The sequence below is a fragment of the Passer domesticus genome, chromosome 10 (genome assembly GCF_036417665.1).
Source record: "Passer domesticus isolate bPasDom1 chromosome 10, bPasDom1.hap1, whole genome shotgun sequence".
Classification (NCBI taxonomy): domain Eukaryota; kingdom Metazoa; phylum Chordata; class Aves; order Passeriformes; family Passeridae; genus Passer; species Passer domesticus.
Genome location: NC_087483.1, coordinates 37,742,404 through 37,766,923, shown reverse-complemented (window position 1 = coordinate 37,766,923; position 24,520 = coordinate 37,742,404). Strand labels below are relative to the sequence as shown.

Sequence of the window (24,520 nt, the reverse complement as noted above, 5' to 3'; positions counted from 1 at the left end):
TGCCAGACAGCATGGAAACTGCTCTTGTCAACAGCTTCCAGGGTTTGTTATGACATTGGGATTTGGGTGACAACAACACTGAGGCAACCAGTTTGGCTTGCACAGCTGCTGGCTCGTTGGTGTGCAGTATTTTCATTATGTATCAAGGGTGGTGGAACTTCAGCACGGTGCAGAACATATGGATTGGAGACTGCCTGGCTGAATCATTCAGTATGTAGGTAAAAGCCCAAGAACTTCAAAATAAAGACTACTCCTAGTCAGAAAGATTCGTTTCCCAGCTCAGGAAAAAAATATTAGGGGCATAGCAGAGCAATTAGGCAATAGATAGATCCCTGGAGGATGGGCTCACATTTCTGTTTCCCCTGCTGGACCCACCTTGTGTCAAAAGGATGTTTACAAAGAATAAGCAATTATTCAATGGACTGGCTAGAGTGTCCAATAGGCTGTTTAGAAGAGCTATAATTATCTATATGCAATAACAGTTGAGTCACATGCTTATAACATCCCTCAGCCATTTAAGAAGACATAAATCACTCAGAGAAATACAGTCCTGACATGAACAGGGAACATCAGATCCATGGCCAAGGCCCCCAGGCTCCACTGCCTGTCCATGTTGGGGGATGTTTGTGGTCCTGGGGGTATCAGCCTCTCTCCTGCTGCCACTCTAGGGGGACACAGGTGTCCCACAGGTCCCATGACAGCACCCTGAGTACGTCCCTGCTGTCCCCAGGCACTTTGAACAGCCCATGGCATGGGCAAGGCCACCCCGCAGCCTCCCGTGTCACTTCCCAGGGGACACAGACAGTGGCTCGGTCACCTGCCCTCCCGGAGCTGCTGGAGCTCAAAGACACAATCCATCAAGATAAGAGAGCAAGGACTAATGAAAACTGATTTTGTGATGTGTTGCTGTTCCCTGCAGGTGCGAACGTGGCCGTCCATCAGCAGGGCAATGCTGACCTCTGCTGCCAGAAACCAAAATTATGGAAAACTACAGCAGCAGCACTAACGTGGCCAGGAGCTTTGGTGGAGTGGGTACAACCCCACCCAGGTGTAACCTTTGGGTTTGTACCTTGCAAACCAGAGCCTGACGAGATGCCACAAAATCCAGCCATGTTAAGAGCTGGAGGCAGTCCTGTCCTGATGGCTTGGCAGACACAGGGGCAGTGTCCCCACACCTGGGAGCCAGAGCTATGTGCCCACCCCAGCCAGCACAGGGGGTCTTACAAGTCTGGCTGCAGAAACTCCATCAGTGCTTTGCTCTGCTGGCAGGGAAGAGAGGATGTCACAGAGACAGAAGTGATGCTTCACTTTCTCAGGCAGCAATTGGGATTTGAACATTTAGAAAATATTAACTTGCTAAAATGCTATAAAAATACAGGTTATTCTTAATTACACCTGGGGTCCAGAAACAAGGAGAGCTCAGAGAAGCACCAGACCTGGAGGCATTTTCAAGGGTCTTCCTCAAGGGTCAGTCACACTGCTTAATATTCCCATTAATGATCTTGGCAGGAAAGGAAGATTGTGGTGATGAAAATGTGCTGATGCCCCAAACCCAGGGGGTGCCTTCAGTACAGAGGAGAGCTGGGATATGACACTGAGAGGCATGGATGTCCCTGAGAGCTGAAAGCGCAATTTGGGATGGCTCAGGGGAACAGCTAAGGACTGCTTTGCTCCAGCACGAGATGGGTCTGTGGTGCCACAGAGATACAACCAGGTGGAAAGGGCAAGGGGAATGAAATATATCAGTTGGTAAAGGTGATTCCCATGGAGACAGGGAAGATTGCAGCCATTTTTGAGTTATTTGGGAGCAGTTTAGTCAACCTGGCTTACAGAGGAGCTTTCCCACAGATATTGATTGACACCAGCATGATCCTCCCCCAGGCACTGTGAGTGTTCCCAAAGTTTCCACACTCAAGTTATTCCTCCTGCAGTCCTGCAGGGCTCCCCTGAGCTGGTTATGATGGACATGGTGAGCAGGGTTGAATCCATAATGGCTTTGTACTCTGGTTTTACACAATTTGTGGAAAATGCAGTGCCCAGCTTAGCAAGATCTTTTGTAAGGGTTCAGGGTAAAAAGTTAATGGAAGCAGCTCTGTCCTGTTTTCCTTGCAGGGAAAATTTAGAGGAGTTTTGCATCCTCCCAGGCACTCCCAGAGATGCATCTTGAGTCCCCCAGCTCCAGTCAGAGAATAAGGGAATAAGGTAGGGTAGATATTTTTGGATTCAGATCCCCCAAACTTGACAGGGAGGGAGAAGTAAAAGGTCCAGGGGAGGGATAAGTGAAGCAGTGGCATTACAAACTTACTGCAACTCTGACAAGCTCTCATTTGCTGATTACAGCTGCTGTGAGAAACACCAAGGGCCTCTAGCTGGAAAAAACTTTGGAATCACACCCAAAATTGAAAACTTTCCATTTGTTACTGACTGCTGCTCAGGCGCCACAGAGCAAGGTATCTGCAGTTCCTGAGTAGCCAAGGTGTAAAGGCAAAGCTCATAAGCTCATGTGTTAACTCAAAACCCTTGGGAGAGTTTGCCATCAGTCAGGTCTGCTGGTATCTGCAGAAGGTGTTTTATTTACTGCTGCTGCTGATCCACAGTTTGGCAAGCAGAGACACATGGGAGTCAAGCGAGTGGCTCCTGCAGGGAAAAGGAAGACTCAGGGCTCAGCAAATGGTCACCAGCTCTCCAGCACACAGACAAAGGCACAGCACTGCACCCCGAGTGAGCTCTGGTGAAGGATGAGCTGTGTAACCCTCTGCTGCTCCTCGTCAGAGACAGAATTATGTCTGTTTGTGGTCAAGGTGGTCTATCCTGGGACGTGTATTTCTTAGTCATTGTCACAAGGGCTAATTTATCTTTGGTAATTAGTTTCTGTGCCTTGGAGCAGTGAAGCACAAATAAGCATTTAACATTGATCTATTGCAGCACTTCCCTGGGTAAATAGATGGCTCTGGCGTTGGCTGGTGCTGATGCATCAGAGGAGTCACTCAAGCATCAGCTCAGCCACCAGCCAAAAAGCATGTCTGAGCTTTTAAACCAGCTCGGGGAATGTGTCTTCTCTGACCTGCTGTGCTCTGGAGGACAACAGCAGCATATCCCCTCCCTGCCCCGAGGCACAACCCAAAGCTCCCGAAAGAGGAGATCAAATCAAAGAACACTGAAAAGTGGGGCCAGCAGAAATGTCCTTTTCTGTTTTGAACCTCACGATGCCTTAGGTTCAGGTCTCATAGCCATTCCACCACCTGCATGTCCAGCTCAGCACCACAGTCTGCACTAATTAACCTGTTGCCAGTTTTCAGGTAATTACAAGTGTGTTTTACACTGAGGTGAGCACCCACTCTAATCCAAGCTCATCCATGGGACTGCCAGGGAAACAAAAATACACCTCAGCTGGTTTAGCCCCAGGGCTAAATGTCTGGCAAAAAGTGAGCAAAAGAACTGGTTTTGTTAAAAGAAACTATACCAAGGCATTAATTGAAAAGAATGGATGTAGTAGTTTTTAGTCAACATAGAGTAGAAATAGAAACAGAAACAACAACTAAGAAAAGCATTATTATACACTAAGCATACTTAGTGGACTGGAGGACTACAAAATACCCATTAATCTAGAAATAAATTATAGACAGTAAAATCTGTTAGAGCTAGTACAGTTTTTCACTTAATTAAATGTGTTATTATTTGATGGGGACATGCTTTATTCTGTGATACCTAATTATTTCTCTGGAAAAGTTGCATGTTCATCTTTATGACTGTGAAATTAAAAGCAGGCCATAAAGTCTTATTTTGATTGAGACACTCTTCCAGAATATGAAAATAAATAATAATTCAGTGCCCACCACCTGCATGCACTAGGTTGGACACACTGGCTTTTCCACTACCATCTTGAACAAAGTGCAAGTTAAAAACTATTCCTGCCACAAGCAGTAGGAGAAGTATGAGCAGCTTGCAGTGCTCAAAAATTATCCCAATTCTTTGTCTGAGGTATGAAACCAGGCTGCACAACTTCAAAGTGGTTAATTTTATCATGACCCCAGAACCGTGTAGCAGCTGGAAAATAATTTCTCCCCAGCTATCAGCTCCACTGTCCTCATTAAAGAGTTCTTTTTTGCTGGTTAAATTGGAGATGGGGAAGACTTAGAGTTGCTTTTCATGATGACTTTACTGAATCATTTTCAGTAAAGTGAACAAGTTGCAGTGGCCAATATTTAAAATTTGGGAATTTCAGTTTATCAGGTTAAATCCTAACCTCCAGTCATGTTTTCTTTTTTCAAGGCTGCAAAAATACCCACTGGCATGATGAAAATCAGATCACTAACATGAGTTATTAAAACAGAGGTAGCAGCTAGGTAGAGAATTTTGAGTGCCCTTATTTGGAGGTGGTATCTCACTTTAGAACCAGTTCTAACTGGAGCTTTTGTAAAAGAACCAACACATCATAAAGATATGATTTAAAAAATATTCTTATAAATTCTTCTGACATTTTTCCTCCCTCTGGATTTGTTTTAGTCTGACAACGTCTGCTTTGGTTGAACTTACTAATTTCTTTTCCCCTTCCCAGCACTTTCTTTCTTGAGATCTCCAAAGCACAGGAAAAAGCAGCAATGGAATGTCACAGTTGGACTTCCAAGCCTGTGGTACAAAGAGAGTCACAATTAAACAAAACCAGCTGAGGGCCTGGTGCATTGATGAATAAAACATGCTGATAACAGAATGTGCCTAAGTGCAAAGTATCATTATAACATAGTGGGAAAAGGATTCTTTCCTCAATCCAAATTTCTTAGAGATAGAAGAGTATTTTTAGACTACTATTACTGAAATAACCATCAAGGTGTTCACCAAGGTAGTTACCCACCTTGAAAATACAGGTTATCAAATAAAACTCCATTTCCAAGCGATTCAAACGTGGAATTTTCTCAGCTGCAAATTCAAAGGGAAGTGGATGCCTAGGAGCCTTATTATAATTTGAGGAGTTATTAAAGAATGGGATCATCAGGAGAGAGCACAATGGCAGATCAGGTTGAAAAGTAAAAACCACTTTTTTTTTCTTTTCCTGACAAGTCAAATATCAAAATAAATTCACTTCAGGCACATTCACATCAGTTTTCATCAGCTTCCTCACAAGACTTTTATTGGTACAAATGTTCACAGGAAGCAAACTTCATGCTGAAACTGTTCTGCCCACCTCTGAAGGGTAAGTTCATTAGGAAGGATTAATTGGATGAAGGCACTATCTCCTTTGAGAGGTCTTTTTCATGTCACCACTTAATAGTGCTCACTCTATTCAAGCCAGCTCAGGAGTGCAACTTTTCACTGTCACTCTGAACAGGCAAAACTCCACCCTTTTGTCTCAATTATTTTTATTTCCATTGTAATGAAACAACTACCCCTTACTAAATGATCAAAAGAGGAGAAATGCTACAGCATAGGACAGAAAATGAGGTGCAGGAGGTTCAAAGGACACATTAAATCTGCTGATGTGACCTGTTTTTGCTCAGTGAACTTACCTGTGAGCATCTCAGCTCAGAGGTACAAGGCAGCCTCGTGCAATGCTTTGTGCCAGAGCCCTGCAGCACCTGGGGCCAATTTCTGCCTTTAACCAAGAGCTTTAGTCACTTTTGGGGCGCTGTGAGGCCCTCTGCACATTCCTCAGTGAATGGCAGCCTGCAGGAGAGATGCAGGAAATCACATCTTTCATAAGCATCTGAAAGCATTGCCTCCTGTTGAAACCATCTGAAACCGTCTCTACTCAGGAATGAGAAGATGTAGAGAATTTGCATTTGGTGCTGAAGGGGTAAAAAGGAAAATAAATACCTCCCCTGCCTGTCAGAGGGGTGTCCCTCCATCTCTGCATCCCAGCAGGGACATCCAAGCTCTGATGGGAGTGATGGGAGCGTGCACAGGTGAGAGGTTTGTTGCAGGCTCAGCACACTGAGGACATTTCAACTGACCAAAACACATTTCTGTCCAAAGAGCAAAAATGCAAGTGAGAAAAAACCCTTTGGTCTGTTCTGCATTCAGTCCTGATCCACACACGCTGCAAGAGCTTGAAATGCAATTAATAATGTCAGGCCCTTTTACACTTCTAGAGAAGTTATTTATTATTACTATTGTATTGGCATGACACTTATCACCTCAGTAATAAAACCTCTCACTTGCAGTAATGGATCCAGCCTCATGACCTGCCTGCAAGGAAAGGAAGCTTTTAAAGATGGAAAATTGGTTCCAAGCAAGTTGAAGTGATCATGGCCAGCCCGGGAAAGCCCATGGCAGGGCCCCATGAAAATACAGATACCCTGGGAACACGGGAGGCTCTCAATTTACAAACATGAACCTTCTTTTGCATTTTCAGACTTGAATGTTTCTCTGTTCAACAGCCAAATGAGAGATTTTGAACAGCAGATTATCTCTGAAATAATATCTAGCCTGATTTTGGAATGAGAAAGTGACAGTTTTGCACTCAGGGTGTGTATGAAAGTTGGGCAGATGATCCTTGCATTAAAGGAAATTATATTTAAAAAAGGAGATATCTTTCACCAAGATAAAAAGTGACTGTGCAGATGTATTGAAATTGATTTATTTGTTGGGGTTTTTCTTGCAAAACACGTGGAAAGAAATCAGGGAAATGAATGAGGAAAGGTAAGGAGGAGGGATGACTGCCTGGATGCAACATTCAGCACAGGAGGTCCCTGGCAGACAGGTTTCCAAAAGGCAGGGGAGGGTGGTGGAAGTATAAGAAAGTTATAGAATATTGATTATTTTTTATATTCCTTGCTTACCTTCCCTCCCTTCTGGTCAAGGAGGAGTTTTTGTGTAAGCCTGAGTAAAATTTTATTCCTACACTACACCTTCCAGGGACTGACACATAAATAAACAAGGCTCCAGTACCAGTAGAAAGGCTAATTATGTTTAGCAGCAATTTGTGGCCGAGCAATGGAACTGGAAGATTTATTTAAATTCCCACCAAAACAAGAATGAATTTGGGGACTGTATTTGCTATGGGTTAGGGGGAATAAAATACAGCTCTCCCATATAGCAAAGCAAAAATTTCCTCTCCAATTAACCCCTTTACCTGGCCTTGTGCTATAGGTTATATTAACGTCCTCAGTTTAAAATTTCAAAGCATCAGAAATAATAAACATTAAGCAGTGGCCCAGGGATAATTTACACCAAGTGCAGAGGAGGCAGGCTCTGGCAGTGCTTGTTGTTTTAGGACATTTGTAATGGGGTGAGAGGCTCCCAGTAAAACACCCAGAGCAGCTTTGTGTCACCTGAGGCTCTGAAGCAGGAAATCTGCATTAACATTTGGCAGGAATTGCAAGTGAGCAGGACCAAGGCTGGCCATGACCCTGCATCTTCTGAGCATGGCAGGAAAGTTTTCTTTAATGTGGCTGCTTTGGGATGAGGCAGTGGTGGGGAGATGCTCTGCCAGAGAAGAGAGAGAGGAATGATAAGGCCTTGGAGACAAGATGTAAACATTAAGTAAGTTCAGGAAAAATGTCTAGGTCAAAACTGGTATTTCTGATATTATTGTTTTTGTGTATAAAAACAAGTCCTGGCACAAGGGAGTAAGTTTGGGTGAATAAATTTTAGTCTGAAGGTAATTAATGGGTTAGCTGTTGTATTCTCCAGTGTTAATTCTGCTTTTTGCTGCATCACGGGAGTCACGAGGATTTCTCTGTATCCCAGAGTGGATAAGAAATACGTAGAATTGGAGAACAGCCTATAGCTGATAGTAAAGAATGGAGAAACTCTATGAGTTAAATTTATTCAACCTGTAGAACTTTTTTCTGAATTTCCTCAAATAACATCCCCTTTCCCCAAATAACAAGTGACATGATCTGCACAAGCATGACAAAACAAAGTCAACATTAATCTGCATGGAAACATCTGTAAATCAGGACCTTGTGGACTCTTTCTTCAGCACTGAAAGTGTGTTAGCTCTTCTTCCAGAAATAACAAAATCAAAACGTTTCCCTCCTGTATGAGCACTTTTGATACTTTTTTAAGTAAACCCACTCTTAGTCAGGGAAGCACTGCAAAGTGTTGGCAAAAGCAAGGGGCTGGTTTTGTCAGAGGGAGGTGAGTGGCAAAGTGCCTGTGGAGTTAAATCCTAAAGAAAACAGCCACTGGAGCAATGAGCTGTAATCTTCCTTAATCCATAATATCAGCTGTTGACAGATACATACAGAGTGATTAATAGGATGCTAAAAAATGTTAACAAAGCAATAGGGACTCAGAGACCGCTCTGAAAATTTCCTTATCACGCTTATAAATTCACCAGAGGAACCATCATTACAATGTATGACAAAACATGTTTTCTCTAGCAATTTGCTGGCACGTCTAATCAAACGTGTCATCAGAAGTGGGGAGTGGAAATGAAACTCCTGTTCTGCTCTTCCCTGTTCCTTCTCAGAGATGAGAAGAAAAGCCCCACTGGGATTCTGCCATCTCACATGTCCCACAAACCCTCCTCAGCACCAGACCTTTCCAGCTGGAGGTTGTGCTCCAAACATTTCTCTTGGAGGGATTTGTTTCTTTGTTTATTTATTTGTTGTTAACAAGGAATTAAAGGAGAATGGGGGATGAACAACACATTCTCTGCCTAAGAGGACTTTCACCATTTAGCAAGATTTAAGTTTCTGTTGATACTTCAGTAAGGGAGGGGAGTGACTACAAGAAGCAATGCTCAATAATAAAGATATTCGAGACTTGGATTAGATATTCATCCTCAGTCTGGAGGATAGGATCTTGAAAAAAATATTCTGTTTAAAAAGCAGGATGGGAAATACCTTTCTAGAGCTCTGTCCAGGAGGGTATTATTCCTATGAAGGCCTTTATAAGCTCCAAAAATGTGAGCACAATCCTACATGCTTGACATAAACCTCAACAGATTTCTGTGAGAAAATGTTGAAGGGGGAGGGAAAAAAGTTCAGTCTCTTTATTTTTCCCTCCTATTGAGATTAAGTATAATCTTTTTAGTAAATGCTCCAGTATTTTACTGAGCTTGTTTTTTAATGAGATTATTCAGAAATCAGCTCCTAGATTTTGCAGTTCCCATGCTACCTTCATTCCCCTGATGATATTCATGAGTAGAGAAGCCTTAACACTTCAAAGGCAAACCATTCAGCCCCCAAGACTGCATATAGGCCCAGTAAAACTAAAATTATCCATCCTTGATGTTGTAAAGACTTGTTCTCTATAGCTCCTTTTTAGGGGACTGTAACACAAGCAGAGCTGTGCATTGAAATGGGCATATTATGAACTGGAAATCAGGAAAAAATCTGCAACTGCTCCATGTGAAACTGCACAGTTTGGGTTTTGCAGGCATTGATTCTGCTGCAGAGAGCACAGGACAGCATGGTTATCCACAAAAGCCTTCTCCCTGGGCTGGAACAAACTGGTGCTGATGGAGCATCACAATTCCCTCTGGGAGACACAGACTGGCTCTTCACTAGTGGGAACTGCCAGGAAACTCATTATGGAGCACAGCTCCTCCTGGACTGAGCTCAGCAGGGTCAATTTGGCTCAAAGCTAGGGCTGAAGCAGCCTCTCACTCCTGCCATCCCCCTCCTGGTGTTTCCCTCCCTGGGATCTGTCACTCCTGGGTCCCTGTCCACAGACCTGAGCTCCGTGGCAGGCGAGCTGCAGCACTCCAGCCATCGAGTGGGAGAAAAAAACCAACCCAAAAGCAGATTTTGTGCATCCCTTGTGGCAGCTGTGCTGTGCCATCGTGAGTTTTTTACAAACCAGAGCCCAGAGTCAGAGCCCATGAGTTCAGTAGGAAAAAGTGTGGTCCCAACTGCTGGGATCAGGGTGTGATGAGCCAGCAGAGGAAGCTGAATGCATTTGTCTGCCTGAATGTCTGGTTCTGCTGCTTCAGCTCAGCATTTCCAGAGCTTTGGGAGGTGCATTGAGGTGGATTTATTCTGCTGGCTGCTGCAGCCCTCTCGTGGCCACACTCCTGTTGCTGGGGAAGCACAGTCTGAAATTCTGCATGGGAGAAGAACGTCTTTTAGAAAGCAAAACAAGCAGTTATTAAACAGCACGTTCACCAAAGAATAAATATACAAACAAATGGGACACTTAGGATGCTATTTATTCCAGGTGTACACTCAGAGTTGTTGATAAACTACTTGCTTTTGAAGAATCAAAGGAAAAATTACACATAAATCATTGATCAGCTGTGTTTTTAATGGGGTGCCCTGTTTCATCTCCCCAGCCTGTCACTAAACAGTCTGCTTTGAAGTGCTCCCTTTTTTTGAGCATTTGCACATTGATTTACAATAATGTGGGTAAATTCTGTGCTCACAATTGGGTCTTGCTGAGTATCTGCTTATTGGAAATGTGTCTGTCTGTGCAGGGGTGGAAAACCTCTTGGGCTGGGGAAGATCTGGGCAAACCTGTATTGTGCCAAATTTCTGCAAAGACTAACAGGTAGATTTTTCTTTGAAGCTTGAAAAGCAAGCCTGTTTCATGGCCCCTTTTGTTTTTCATCTTAATCCACCAGGCAGAGACAGAGAAACCACTGCTGACTGGAAATAAACCATGGGAATTCATGGTGGAAGGAGAGCACTGATGGGAGCAGTGCTGAGATCCTGTCCAGCAGCCCAGCTGCTCACTCCCTGCCCCGTGCTGGGAGCCAGCACCAGCAGAGGGGATGCCTGTGGAATAAACAATAGGATGGATCAAAGGGAAAAGCTTGTGCACAGGTATGGGGCACTCTGGAGGAGGTTGTCCAGTCTTGACTGACGTTTCAGTACTTGCAGGCCAGGGTGCCTCAGTCCTGCCAGGGAGATGATATCATGCTGCTGTTTTCCCATTATTTTGTTCATTTTTCCTGTTACAGCAGTTTCGGGAGAAATGGCTGCATTTCAAAAATATATGATAAAACCCAAACCTAAAAAATTACCCAAAAAACCAGAGTGGAGACATAAGGATTTCATGGGTTCATTACCTTTTCAGGGTGATGCTGCCCCTGGCAGTAACTGCATTCAGCTGGGTGGGGTGGGACAGTTTTAGCAGGATCAGCAGGACTCTGGGTGACAGTGACATGGAATGTCTTACAAGCCAGTGTGACCACCCATGTGTTCATGGTGCTGGAAGAAGCCATTTGACCCACACCACACCTCCACCTGAGCCCCTCCAGGTGCACACAGGTGTGTCCTACCCAGCTTAAGCATGGAAAAATCAGACCCAGAGACAGAGGGCTTCTGTGCCTGCAGGTACTTCCCACCTGAGCTGGGTTTTCCCCCCTTGGAGCTGTTTGCAGTGAGGCTGCTGGCACTGCAGGCAGCTTCCCCATGTGCTCAGTCTGAGGTCTGCACAGCACCACGGTGCCAAATGCAGAACCAGACCTCACTGGCATCCTGAGTGGCACCTCCCTTTGGAGCTGGCTGCCCTGGCAGCACCTCCTCCAGCTCTCTGAACAGCTCAGGCCCTTGGGAAATATTCTTAACTTACCTATATTAACAGTTTAACCACATACATCCCATTTTAGTGCTGTTTTGCTGTGCTGCAGTGATGCTGCTCCAAGAGAGCCAAGGTTCCTCCCAGGGCTGCAGCACAAGGACAAGCTGCAGCCCTCTCCCAGCTCTTCCACATCCTCAGGCTCATCTTTCTCACTTACAAGAAACCCTTAAAGCCTTCCATAAAATGGTACTTTGCATATTTTTTTGGTTTTTAACTCAATGACCTCTTTGCTCTTCATTTTCTATAATCCCACGTGTGCAGAACCAAATGTGACTTTTTTGTTTTAAGATTGCTTTTATTTTATATGGAGACAAACAGTAGTAAGAAAGTAACAAAATTAATGTCTGCCTGAAAGAGCACAGGGCAAGTATCATCCTGGGTTCCAAAATATTCTCCAAACAAAAAGGCTGATAAATTTTTAAGACTAAATTTTTAAGACTTTATGTCTATATTGTGAGACGCTGAGAGACTTGGGGCAGTAAATGTCTGTGCCAATAAAACCACGTGAAATAGCCTAATGCAGAGCAACTTACAGCTCGGGCCTGGGTGCAGTGACATTACCTGGGTGCAAAGCAGATGGGACATCTTGGTGGTTTTATCCTGGTGATGCCTCAGGTTTTAGCTTTTATAGTTTTCAGATTCTGTGTTGCTTTAGTGTGAACTTTTGAGCTTCATATTAGGGGATGGTGAGCTCTCTTCACAGAGAGAGGCAGACAAAACAATTCTTTTTCTAGCTGGGGACCAAGGACAAATGATCCAAATCTCAGGCCCAAGAGATCAAACATCGGCTGAAGAGAGAAAAACAAGAAGGATGGGACTTCATGGGCTAAAGCTGTGATTGGCAATTCACTCCAATCTGCAAATGGAGCAGAACTTATAAAAGTGAGAGACCCCGTGAGCGCTCGTGCATTTTGTGACCGTTTTGGTTCATCTTGGGTGCAGCCCTGGCTGGGCTCTTGCGCTGCCCAAGGTGGATCCATTGAGGCCTCCTAATAAATCCCTACTTCATTCTTTAGCTCTGTTCTAGGCCAGCCTTCACGAGGAATCAGTGTGTGGCGGCCCGGCTGGGGCAGAAGGCATCACAGTGGAGCAGAGGTCTGTACCTGGCCGCCTCCCTCACGGCCGCCAAGGCCGCGCGGGCTCCTCTGTGGGCGAGCAAACCTGCCGCCACCCCACAGAGCAGTGCCAGTCCCAGCGAAAGCACAGCCGGGATGCACGCTGCTCACAACAAGCCACAAGCCGTGGCTCTAGGAGTCCACGACGATCATGCTGAGGTTGTTGCTGAAGATGACCCTGCCGTCCCGGGTGCTGCTGCACTCGGGCTGGCGCAGCGCCTCCCGCAGCCGCCGCCGCAGCGCCGCCGGGGCCGTGCCCAGGAAGTTCTTGGTGCCCGTCAGGAAATCCATCATGCGGCCGCCCTCCGCGTCCCCCTCGGCGAAGCACTCGGTGATGTCCCAGCCCGAGGGCAGCTCGTAGACGCGGTGCTGCACCCCCAGCCCCTGCAGCACCTCGGTGATGCCGCTGCAGGTGATGTAGTGGCCGCTGTCGGTGGCGGGCAGGCAGTCCCTGTGCTTCCTCCACAGGCTGGCCCAGCCGCTGCTGTCTGCGGGGCCACCAGGGAAGGTTATTATGGAAAAGCCAAGGCAGTCAACACCATGCTGGAAATGAGCTGGAAAAGCTCCCTCACTGCTGGCCCAGCCTTGACAGGGCAGGAGGAGAGCTTTACCCCTCCTCGAGACTACTTATAAATATCTGCGCCTCATAAAACCCTGCTTTCCCTCAACCCTTCCTCCAAAACTGCCCTGCTTAAACAAAACTCCTAGGAGATGTCTCCAGCACTGAATTTGCCCAGAAGGAAGGATACACACAGAGGTACCAATGTGCTGAGCCCGAACATCCCGTGCTGCCTCTTAACTGTGCCTTGGCCAAAGCAGTGCATATGTTTTCACATCAAACCTCAGTTGTAAGTGCTCTTTGAATAAGACATACCTCAAAAAGCAGCCCCAGACAGCAAGGGGAACAGCCTACAGGCAATGTGAGAGGCAGTTTTTATGGGGAACATGGGAATTTGTGCTTTTCCTACCACACCGTGAGCTGGGGATTCATGAATGGCGCCAAGGGATGAAACACTCAATTCTTTTAAGAAGTGCCATCATGTTGTGCCTCTTTTTTCGTGTCCTGCCATAAAGCCTGCAGCTCTCAGCAGCATCTGCTGTCCTTCTGGGCTCTGGGTCATTGCTGTACAAAGAACCCTAAGGATGAGTCCACCCAGAGCTCAGGTTGTGTTTTTGCAGTGCTGATTTCACCATGAGGAAGGATGGACCCTCATTCATGGACAGCCACCCTTCTCTCTACTACATCCATTCCACAAGCAGGGGAGCCAGAGCACAAATGCTGTGCCTAAGTGGCCCCATCAGACACTGGAGTCCAAGGCTAAGCCCAAAATTTCATTCTCCATATGAAATCCAGCAATTTTTTTTAGTTATTTACTATAGAATAAGCACCACTGACATCACCAGATAAATATTTGTGGCTCTCAAACTTCAAAGCTCTTCAAAACTCCAGCAATGGAGCAAAAAAAATACAAGGTCTCCCTTACCTGACAAAATTATGATCAGGAGTTTGCCATGATGGTCGAGGCAGCTGTGGAAAAACTTGATAGTACTGGGAATATCCTCCACACGATACAGCATCTAGAAGAGACAGTGACACACAGCCATTATTCTTCCTCCGCGGTGCAATGACCCTCCAAAGGCTTAAACCCTTTCTTTTAGAGGTGTTTTAAATTCTGTTCCAGATGCTTGCCAGCCTTTCCTGATTCCACATGCCCATTTAGGGACACCTCACAGCACTGAGCATTGCCAGCTTTGGTGTTTGTAGAGCTTCTGCAGAATTGCTGTGGGAGAGCAGTGCTCAGCTCTGGTCATAAATCCAAGCGTGGAGCAGAACTGAAGGGGATAGTTAAATCCAACAGCCCTGTGTTAAAGAAATGGCCATTACCTGGATCATATGGATGAAGTCAAATTTCTTATGTGTGCCTCTCTCCTTCACCTGCTGTTCATACTCCAAGGAAGTGAGCTGGTGCCAAATAAAAGAAACATTCTGCAGGTCTGGAGCTTGACTCACCAGCTCTGTTTCAAAAAGTAGGAGAAAACCCTGAATTTCATAAAAAGCAGAAAAAACTCATCATTCAGATGGATGGTCCTTGCTATAACCCAGGCAGCAGGTGTAGCCTTACCTTTGTAAGCTGCCACGTGCTGTGGGTTGGGCTCCACAATCTCATTGTCAATAAAGACCCCTGGGTGCACAGCCTGTAGTATCCTGATCATTTTCAAGTCCTGCTCACCTATTCAATAAACACAAATTCACTACTTTAGAAAGCAGGTAAATGCAATGGAAGGATGCCAGTGCAGAGCCACCACTCCTGCCAGGAAATCCCCCAGCAGGAGTGAGGCATGTTCTGCTTTGTGGCTCATGAGGTGGCACAGCCTGGTGACAATCCTACCATGGTACTGTACTGCTCAGAGGGGTACAGAGGAGCCTGAGAACAAGGCAGAGACAAGCAGCAGCACAGAAACCTGCTAATGGCAATACCCTGGGTTGTGGGACAGACAGGCCACAGGAATCACAGCTCACTGTTTACAAAGATAACCATGGAACAGGTTTCAACAACCCCACAAAGTTTGAAGGGTGCAAGGAGGCAGCTGACACAGCTGCGTGGGGTGGCCCACAGCTTTGGGGCTGCTACAGGGACACAGTGGCTGCTGTGACACAGGCCCAACACCTGGGGAACTGCCCCACAAGAGAAAAGACCCACTGACGTGCAGTATCCTGGATCCTCCCTCTTTGGGGATTCTCCACATGGTCTCAGCCCAGGGCACCAATTAACTCATGGTTATCTTGGAAACACAGGTAGAGACTCATTTGTTTGTGTGGAAGTGCCCTGCAAATTTAGCTGTTGGTGCTCCTGTGCTGCTGTGTGAGCTCTGGAGGAGCAAGCAGCAGTCTGTCCTCCTGTTCTAGGAAATTTCCAGCCTCTTCTGAAGTGATACAGGACATGGTGCTTACTACCCAGAAATGCCAAGTGTATGAGTGCCCCTGGATCACTTCAAACCATGTAAATAAACAGCAGATGTGACCACCTTGATGAGACCTCTGCAAGAATCCTGTCTGTATCTGCCTAAAAATAGCCCTGGCCTTGCAAATGTCACGCAGAGAGGTCTTGACAGGAGATCCTGCATCCTCCCTGCTCTTTCAGCTGATGTACCAGGGAAGAGCTGTCATCCTTGGCAGGTGCTGCAGTACATAGAATTCAGGGAAGGAAATACCAGCCATGCCAGCACTACTGGGACATCCCAGGAAGGAGGAGTCCTTTGAAATTGGATTAAAAATACCCCAGGCCCGTGAGGAATGCAGTGGCAGCAGGGCAGGGCTGGCCAAAGGCTCCAGGGAGGAGGCTGAGGCTGCACCCATTGAAGGTACAGGGACCAACACTGCTGACAGGAAGGCAGATCCCAATAGCAAGCAGCTGGATCACTTGTGACAGTCCTAGATGGCAGTGTGTAAGTGCCTGGCTTGGGGAGCAGCAGCCCTTAGAGCTGCCTGCAGGCTTGGGGCAGGGCCAGAGGCAGAGCATTGCTGCCCCGTGCCCTGGAGCCACTGATGGAGCCAAATGTTACATTAACAGCAGGTGGATGTCTTAAAGGCTGCTGAAGTTTGGAGTTTTTTTCACTCCACCTCTGTAAAATTCCTTAATGCAGTGTTTGCAAGAGCAGGTAATAACATCTTCCACCAGGCTGTCTGTAAAAACAAGCAGTAAAATAACAGCACTCCAGGGCAGGAATTTCTCTGCTGCAGCTTTCCCTGCCTGCAGCAACCCTCCAGCACTGCCCACAGCAAGGCTGGGACAGGACTGGAGCCTCTCTGCAACTGGAAAGTTCCAGCTCAGAGTTCAGCCAGCCATGAGCAAACGTGGGGTGAGTGAGAAAACGTGATTTGGACCACACAGAGGCTTTCAGGATGTGATTCGGCCACTAATCCCCATTAATATTTTCATCAACTAAACTAATTCTGGGGGCTCTGTGAAACCAGAGCCCACCTCTGAAAAGGTCAGGGATCAGATATAACCTTTTGCTCGGTGCCATCCCAGCTCACTCCCTGCCCAGCCCCAGCTCTTGCACACATGGGGGGTGCAGGTCTGGACCCCTGTCCTGGCATCTGTGAGGGGCACTCACCCAGGAAACACAGGGTATTTTAAAGGGTTTATCTTTCCATTAAAACCTCCTCTGAAGAGGACATAAGGAAAATTAAGGACGATGCTAAAAGTTCATTTCCCCCTTGTGCTTTTGTGGAGTCAGAATTTCTGTTTTATATTACTTAATGAAAATAGAGGGTAATTGAGAACTGAATCATTTCTTCCTGCTTGGTTTCTCATATGCTCCAACATATTCCCAGTTGGGGAAAACAATCAAATGCTAATTTTCTCTTACTCAGGAAAACAAAACCAAAAAAAGTGAGAAAAATGCTTTCATTTGAAAGTATTAGCACTTAAAATTCAGCTGAAAATACTTTTCAAAGCTGAAGTAAACTCTGACAAATCAAACCACCGCTTCTTTTCTCTACTCTTTATTTTCTCCCAGTTTCCCTAGGAGCAAAGTTGGCTGCTCACCACTTTTTTTGTTTTGTTGTTTTGGCTTTTTTTAAGCACAAATGCATTTAGAACAACTTTAAAGCTATTTTTCCAAAGGATGGGTTTCTCTCTGGGGAAAAATATCATTTGCAGTTAAACCCTACTTATCACTGGGTAAAAACACAGCAGTAACAAAGAAACATGTCTGGAAAAAGCTGATGCAGCTTTGCATCAGCTAATGGTTGTGGCCAGGTGGTTTTGCACTACTGAGAGCAGGGCACTGCCCAGCCTTGGCCTCTGGGATCCCTAAAAGCAAAGCAAAAGAAGACATCCCTTCAAGGGGGACAGTCTAAGGCAGGATTTTGGGTGGAAAGAACCTCTCCAATGTCTCTAATTCTCTCCAACAAGGTTTGAAGATGCTCTTGTACCTAAGCAGAAGGAGGAGTCCTTACTTTGAGGCAAATAAAATGAGGTGAGAGTCACCAAGAGGCAGAAACTAAGCTAAAATCACTCATTTCTCACTGCCCAGAAAGATCTGAGCAGCAGCATTTCAGAAGGGAGATGAGAGGGAGGGAAGGGAAGGAGCACTCCTCTTATCCCAGCTCCACTCTTCCTTCTGCCCTTCTGTGCTTCAGTGGGAAATGCTGCCATTAATGTCTGAGTATCCTCAGTGCCCAATTATCCAGTTATCTCCTTCCCCCCGTGCCCCATCCCCACACTCCTCACCTGTGCCACTCCCAACTCCCAGAACGCTGAGGGTCGATTTTCCAGCACCCAGACTGAAAGGATAAATGCACATATAAATAAAATTACTTACTCACGCTGTGTCACACCACTTCATGCTTTCATTCTTACACTTTGGATGACGCCTCAGCCTGGAAATTTTCGTGTTATGCACATGAATTGGGACAGAAATTTGGTCACCCCTTTTGAGCCTGGTGATAACCAATGGCTCAGCCAGCTCATATTTCAAAGTACAGTAGGCACCATGGTGCAGGGTTTCTCACCCTTTGCAAAGGAGATTTCTTCAGGCAGTGACTGGCAAAAAAAGCCTCTGGGAAGCCCAGGGAAAAGGGGCTGTCCCTGACTGGGATGGCACTGCTGGGGAAGCAGGGACAGGGTGAGCTGGGAAAAACCTCAGCAGCCCCAGGAGGGAATATTGGATATAAATACCCAGAAAAAACAAAGCCATGAGGATATCCAGGTGACTGGAAATCATCTCTTATCAACATTAATCTAGGATTGAAATTGGGAGGAGAGTCTGAATTGTTACTAATTGTTTTACCTTAGAAAAATTGCTTATTAAATTACTCCAGTCACATGTTTCTTGGCAGAATACTTAATAACAGCTGAGGGATTGAGTTTCTCAAGCACTCAGAAGGCACCACAGTAATGATTCCACAAGAGTGGGATGAGCAGCAAGTCCAGAAGGGTGTGAGCAGTTCAGGGGCCTTAGCTCTAATGAGGGTCAAGACCCTTTGAGAAACCCAAAATCAGCATCATGGAAAGCCACAATTTTGTCCATGATTTAAATTCACAATTAAAATTTCTTAACACAATATTTAATTATTATTATTCTGTTGTTGATTTTATGTATATATCTGATCTGTAGAATAAAAATTTGCCTGCCTAACCTTTTTTTCTCTGTTCCTATAACATCCAAAAATTACCCAGATTTAAAAGGACTTTCTTGTGCTTTGGATCTCGGCTGTTCTGAAGCTGTCTGCAGTTATCCAGCCTTAAGATATTAAATCAATACTTTACAAAACTGATTATCATTTGGTACTTAAGCAATGCAAATCGACTTAGGGTAGGAATAAGGAGGTCTTAGGGGACTGGAAAACCACAGATTAGCCACTAGGAGAGAATTAGAGATGTGTTTCTGTTTAGATGGATGTGATGAAGTCCCAAAAGCCGTGAGAGAGCACAAGAGAGCTTTCTTTCAGAAAAAAAAAAACCCAAACAACCAAAAAAACCTAACTTTAATCCTGGGAAAAGCAGCTAATGGAAAGAGATGGACATGAGAATGAGGTCTTGAGTCTTTCCTTAACATAAGCTGAGGCAGCACCGTGTATTAATTGAAACAGCACGTACTCTGGAGTCATTAAACAGAATATCCTAAAGACCGCTTGTAGGGGATTTAAAACTGAAAAGCATTTAAAGTTCATTCCTGCCCAAAAAAAATCCTTAGAAGTTTCTGCTGACTCCCAGGATGACAGATGGCTTTCCCAGCTCGGGGGACGTGCTCCTTACCCAGCCACGATGGTGGGCATTTGTTCCTTGTTGAACTCATCCATGCACTGGTGCTCCGTTGAGTGCTCCAAGAATGACTTGAAGGCCTCCACATACTCCTCAGCTGTGAGGCTCCTCATGGAAGGGATCATGTAGAGCTCTTGGGAGACAAACATGGGTTGCATGTTAGAGGCTTTGAGGCATGTGAAGGGTCCAAGCACTTACCTGATGGGAGGAACCCAACCTAACCCAACAGGAGCCAGGGATTTGGGACAATGATGCAGAGGATGCACTTTCCAACCTGTTTACACTCAGGGCTCAAAAATTATTCTTGGCACCCTTTGATATCAGCATGTTTGCCAAGTGACTCATCATTACAGGACAGCCTGAGGAAAATGTCTCCAAAATGTTTAGCCAGATGTGAGGAGCTCTGTTTGAAAGGGATGGAACTGGAGGGGTTTTCTGGAAGACTAAAAAAAGGTGAAGGGAGTCACAGGGTGGGTTTGTCCCTGGTGCCCGTGCTGGACAGTGTGACTGAGGGGGCAGCTCCTGGCACACCTCCCAGGTGGGGTGATGCAACACAAACACTGCCACCTGCAGCTGAAGCAAAAATAGTCCACCCTGTGCCTCTCACTTGTGACTCTGGACAGCAGGGGGCTGAAATGGGCTGCCAGGGAGGGGAATTCCCTGCTGGGACCTGCAGCTCGTGGCCAGGAGGGCAACTGATGGCAAAACATTTCACTGGGCTCCTGTTCAAATGTGGGTGACTGACACCAAGATCTCTCTCTCTGAGCCAAACCCCAGGGATACTCAAGGGGTTCCAAGCAATTATTGCACAGTCTCCCTTTCCTGCTGTCCCATCCTAAAGACAGGGCAGCTGCCAGGGCACGGGCTCTGGCCAGCTGCTCAGGGCTGAGGAGCAATGGCAGGACTAAGAGAGGATGCCCTGCTGTGCTGGGTCTGTCTCAGATCAATGCTGAAAGGCATCATTCAATGGGGAAAAATCAGCCATTCCTCTTAAATGAAATGAGGATGAAGGACAGGACTTGGCAGAATATCTTCATCCTCATTTTTGCCTTTCAAGGAGTTACATTTTTATCACCGGATTTTAGTCACCACGAATAAGAGAACCATGTATGTCTCATCCAGGACACTGCAATCTCAAATTGAATCCTCTGCTGTTTCCAAAAGCACATGTCCTTGGCAGCTGTGTTCCTGGTGCAGCCCTATTGGAGGTAAACACATCCATATCTATCCTCAACACTGTGAACTCTCCCCTAACATAAACCTGAAATCACCTGAATTGCAGTCAGTTTACCATCCTGCTTCTTTGTCTTTTTTTTTTTTAACAATCTCTGACTCCAAAAGAATTAAAACATGTTTGTAGTGATAGCAACCTGAGTGGGCATTTTACTTTAATTTCTTTTTTTCTTTTTTTTTTTCTCCCAAATACCTGAATTATCGTGTGGTGTTGTCAGAATCTCAGCTTCAAAGTTCATGCTGGGGAAACTATTCCTGTAAGGAAAGTATAGCACTTCAGTTATTTGAAGAACCTGTATGCTTTTTTGAAGCTGCACTGAAAATGCAGAACAAAGGGAAGATGCTCCAGGACAAACTTTCCTCTCCTGATAATCCATAATTCATTTTGTTCTATTTTACTAAAGAAAGCCAAAACTTCTTTGTAGCTGATCATAGCCATAGAATCCTAGAGTCAATAAAAGAGTTTGGTTGGAAGGGACCTCAAAGCTCATCTTGTTCCAATCACCTGCCACGGGCAGGAACACCTTCCACTATCCCAGGTTGCACCAAGGCCTGTCCAAGCTGGCCTTGGACACTTCCAGGGATGGGGCATCCACAACTGGCCACTGCTCCAGTGTTTGTCTGAGATGTGCTGTGGAAGTTTTCACCCCTGCAGAACCACTGACCAGTTATTGCTGCTGAAGGCATCAGACTGACATTTCCCTTTCTTCATTTTCCTTTGACAACGTGCCTCATTCATAAAACAGGGGTGAGGAAAAAAGGAAGGGATGCAAGGACCTCACTTCTGCAAAGAGAGGCTTGGGATGAGGCTGTCTGTGCACAGGGAAGAGTCACCTCCTGGGTAACCACATTTCAGCATCGAGATGCACAGCAAGTCTTAGGGGTGATATCCTGTATGATGTGTTCAGACACACCAAGGCTTTGCTGTTAGAAAATGCCTCAGGGCAAGCAGTCTGAGATAGCAGACCCCAGCCTAATAATCTCATCTGCAAAGGAAAAAAATCCCAAGTGAAGAAAAAAACAGGGCAGGAGGTGGAAAAGTAAAGAAGGGAGTTTGTAGTGGGGCTTTGAGATACAAATATGTAGGGACTATGCTGGCCATGTGGGAAGGAAGTGGCCACATGCAAATACTGCACTGCTTTGGTCAAGGAAGAAAAGAAAATACTGAGAGAGCCCAGAAATCTGAGACACTGGGGCACTTCCAGAGTCCTGCAAGGGCAGCTGATTTCATCTGATTTCAGTGCCAAAGTGATGTAACTCCTGTCCATGGGGCATGTCAAAGGTCTCTCTTCCATCACCCTGACCTCACCTCTCCCCAGGAAAGACCTCTCAGAAGCTCATCAGGAAGAGGCCAGAACCAGCCCACCTCCATCATCTCCAGCTTGGAGGCTCCAATTTCCACTCAACCCTGAAACCCCTTCCATCTCTGCCCATCAAAGCCCGCAGAGGGTTATTTTGTCCCCTCAGCTGGGTGAACCCAGCAAGGTGCTTTTCAGTGTAAATCTCCCACTAAAATGCCGAAGGGTAGCGTGGCTTTTCCTGTGCAGGGAGGAACAGCTTTGGACATGAATTCCATTTCTGACAGGTCAAGTGTTTCCAGCCATGCCAGGAGACCTGGACAGACTTCAGCACAAGCATTCACCAGCACGGATGATGCCAAGATCTCTTCCACTGACACTTTTGCCATTTCTCCTGGCAGGGGTTAGATTCTGAGACTGACTTGTTGCTGGGAAGGTGAAACAGGAACAAATGAACTTGCTCTAAAATCTGGTTAAAATCCAGACCAGATTCTAAAATTTGTAAATAACATTTTGGGCTGGTCCTGCCCTACCCCAGGACCCCAACACCCAACAGCAGGACCGAGGCAGGGACTGCCAAGGAGTGGGATGCCCATGGGCAGCTGGTCCTGCCACAGCTCCCAGCTAAGACTGAGCTTGCAAGGTTAAACTCTTCCCTCCATGAACAGAGCTGGGTGCAACATGGACAGCACCTGCAGGGAAGTCCCATTATTACTTTAGGTGATGCAGCCTCTTTGGTTGAAAAAGTCTTCTTTAGGAAGACAAATTGCAAGAATAACTCATAAACCTCATTATTGCTAAACTTAGGCTGCGGAGGGGCTGAATATCTCCCCCCTAGCCCCCATCCTTCCCAGGACACATCTGCTGCTCCTCCCACCTCGCAGGCACAGAGAGCGGGTGGGAACCATCCCGCTGCCTGCCCCCCAGCCCACGTACCTCTTCACCTCGGCCGCGGGCTCCATGCCGGGGGGATGCTGTGTCGGGCTGTGGATGCTGATGCTCTTCCCGGGTCCCTTCCAGCCCGGGACACGCTGCAATTCCCGGCAGCGGGGCTGGCTGGGCTCAGCCGGGCCAGGTCAGCATGTCCGGCTGGCCCCGCACGGCTCGGCTCGGCTCGGCTCGGCTCTGCCGGACCTGAGGGCACAGGCAGCGTCAGCGGGGCAGGGACAGGGGGAAACCCGAGCGGGGCCGGGCGTTCGCGGCGCGTCCGCACGGAGCGGGGCAGAGCACGCAGGGACACCTTGGCACCTCCGAGCCTGCGGAGCCCCAGCGGCTGCGGGTGTGGGTGTGAGCCGGGCCGGGCGGGGCTGTTCCTGTCCAGTTTTTAAAGTTTCTGAGCCTGGTCTCCTTCCCGCTGGCCGCCCGGGGCAGGAGGGAACGCTCTCCTGCATCCCTGTCTGCAGCATGGGGGATGCGCTGGGAGATCCCCGCCTTCCCCAGGGATCAGAGGAGCTCGCTGGCTGCCCGGAGAGCTGAGCAAGCGATTTTTCCGTCTGTGACTCAGGGGGAAATGGGGCATAGTGGCAGAACCTCCAGCGAGCAGCCCTCAGCAGCCTGGCACCCTGCCCCAGGAAAGGGACAGGGGACAGGCAGCGAGGACGGGGGCAGGAGCCCAGCCTGCTCACACTCTGCTTGCTAAACCGCAGGGATTAGAAAGCAAGGAAACATTTCTGGGGACAGCTATCCAGGGCAGAGGTGGCTGGAGGTCCCCACAAAGTGCAGTGGTCACTGTTTGAAATACAGAAAATCCTGGGTGCTCCCTGCACTTGCCTCTGGATTTTTCTCCTACCTTCACCCACAGGACTGATGCTCCTTTTGCCTAAAATCTAATGACATGAATGTAAAAAAGAAAGGATTTAAAGACTTTGTATTTCCTAGTGAGGTTCACTGGTGGGAAAAGCAGCATTAGGCTCCTCATGACTCCCATTCCCTGAATTCCCAGAATCAGTTCTCCCCTGGTAGAACAGATTGAGCAGGTAAAACCTCCCACCATGCTGAGATCCCCAGAAACTCCCTGCCCCACACAGATCCCTCAGACCAGGGACCTCAGGTGGAGATGCTTCACCACCAAGTGACCTGCCTTGGTTTGCACTAGATTTAGCTTCCAGATGGATTTAAGTTATCCACCTCAAGGCAGGTCCACAGCAGCACATTAAGCCAGAAACAACCACACTGATACTCTTCAACAAAATATTCAATATATTCCAGATGAGGGAAGACCAGAACCTCCTGGCTAGGTCTAAAGTACACCTTTGGCTCCTGGTGTGACCACCTGGGCAGTGATCTTACATCAGCTCGTTCAATCCCTCATCAGTCCCTGTCACAGACATATTTATGAAAGATCCTTTTGCCAGGATCTTTTCTCCTGAGAAGCTGGGAAGCTTCAGCTTCTCCATGTTTTGCTTCTTTGGAATGTGATTTGGAGAATTGTTTACCCGGCATCTGAAAATGTTTTTACTTGATGACCAATGACACCCACCTGTGTCGAGGCTGGGAGCAGTCACAAGATTTTGTTGTCCTTTCCTTTCCTTTCCTTTCCTTTCCTTTCCTTTCCTTTCCTTTCCTTTCCTTTCCTTTCCTTTCCTTTCCTTTCCTTTCCTTTCCTTTCCTTTCCTTTCCTTTCCTTTCCTTT

At 46.7% G+C, this 24,520-nt stretch overlaps 1 protein-coding gene across 3 annotated transcripts; it reads right to left on the bottom strand.

Annotated features, from left to right (window-relative positions):
* Positions 1–7,434: 7,434 nt before the first annotated feature.
* Positions 7,435–22,986, bottom strand: LOC135309221 (carnosine N-methyltransferase 2-like). Of its 3 annotated transcripts, XR_010369505.1 has the most exons (9): positions 22,825–22,986; positions 20,784–20,845; positions 19,352–19,490; positions 17,825–17,877; positions 14,708–14,815; positions 14,470–14,600; positions 14,069–14,162; positions 12,031–13,072; positions 7,435–9,990 (listed from the first exon to the last, which is right to left on the bottom strand). XR_010369505.1 is itself a non-coding variant. In XM_064435256.1 (8 exons), the coding sequence occupies exons 1-8, from the start codon at positions 22,848–22,850 to the stop codon at positions 12,717–12,719; spliced, it is 969 nt and encodes a 322-aa protein (XP_064291326.1). In that variant the 5' UTR covers positions 22,851–22,986; the 3' UTR covers positions 10,066–12,716. The 3 variants fall into 3 exon arrangements, 2 of the variants coding, with proteins under 2 accessions (XP_064291328.1, XP_064291326.1); XM_064435256.1 differs by lacking the exon at positions 7,435–9,990 and having other exon boundaries at positions 10,066–13,072; XM_064435258.1 differs by lacking the exons at positions 7,435–9,990; positions 20,784–20,845 and having other exon boundaries at positions 10,065–13,072; positions 22,825–22,945.
* Positions 22,987–24,520: the final 1,534 nt, after the last annotated feature.

Excerpts from the sequence above, each read along its gene's own strand:
- LOC135309221 (XM_064435256.1), bottom strand. The coding sequence starts at position 22,850 with ATGGAGCCCGCGGCCGAGGTGAAGAG. Across the intron at positions 19,491-20,783 it reads AACACCACACGATAATTCAG|AGCTCTACATGATCCCTTCC; the intron begins GTATTTGGGAGA and ends TTGTCTCCCAAG. Across the intron at positions 17,878-19,351 it reads ATGCCCACCATCGTGGCTGG|TCTGGGTGCTGGAAAATCGA; the intron begins GTAAGGAGCACG and ends TTATCCTTTCAG.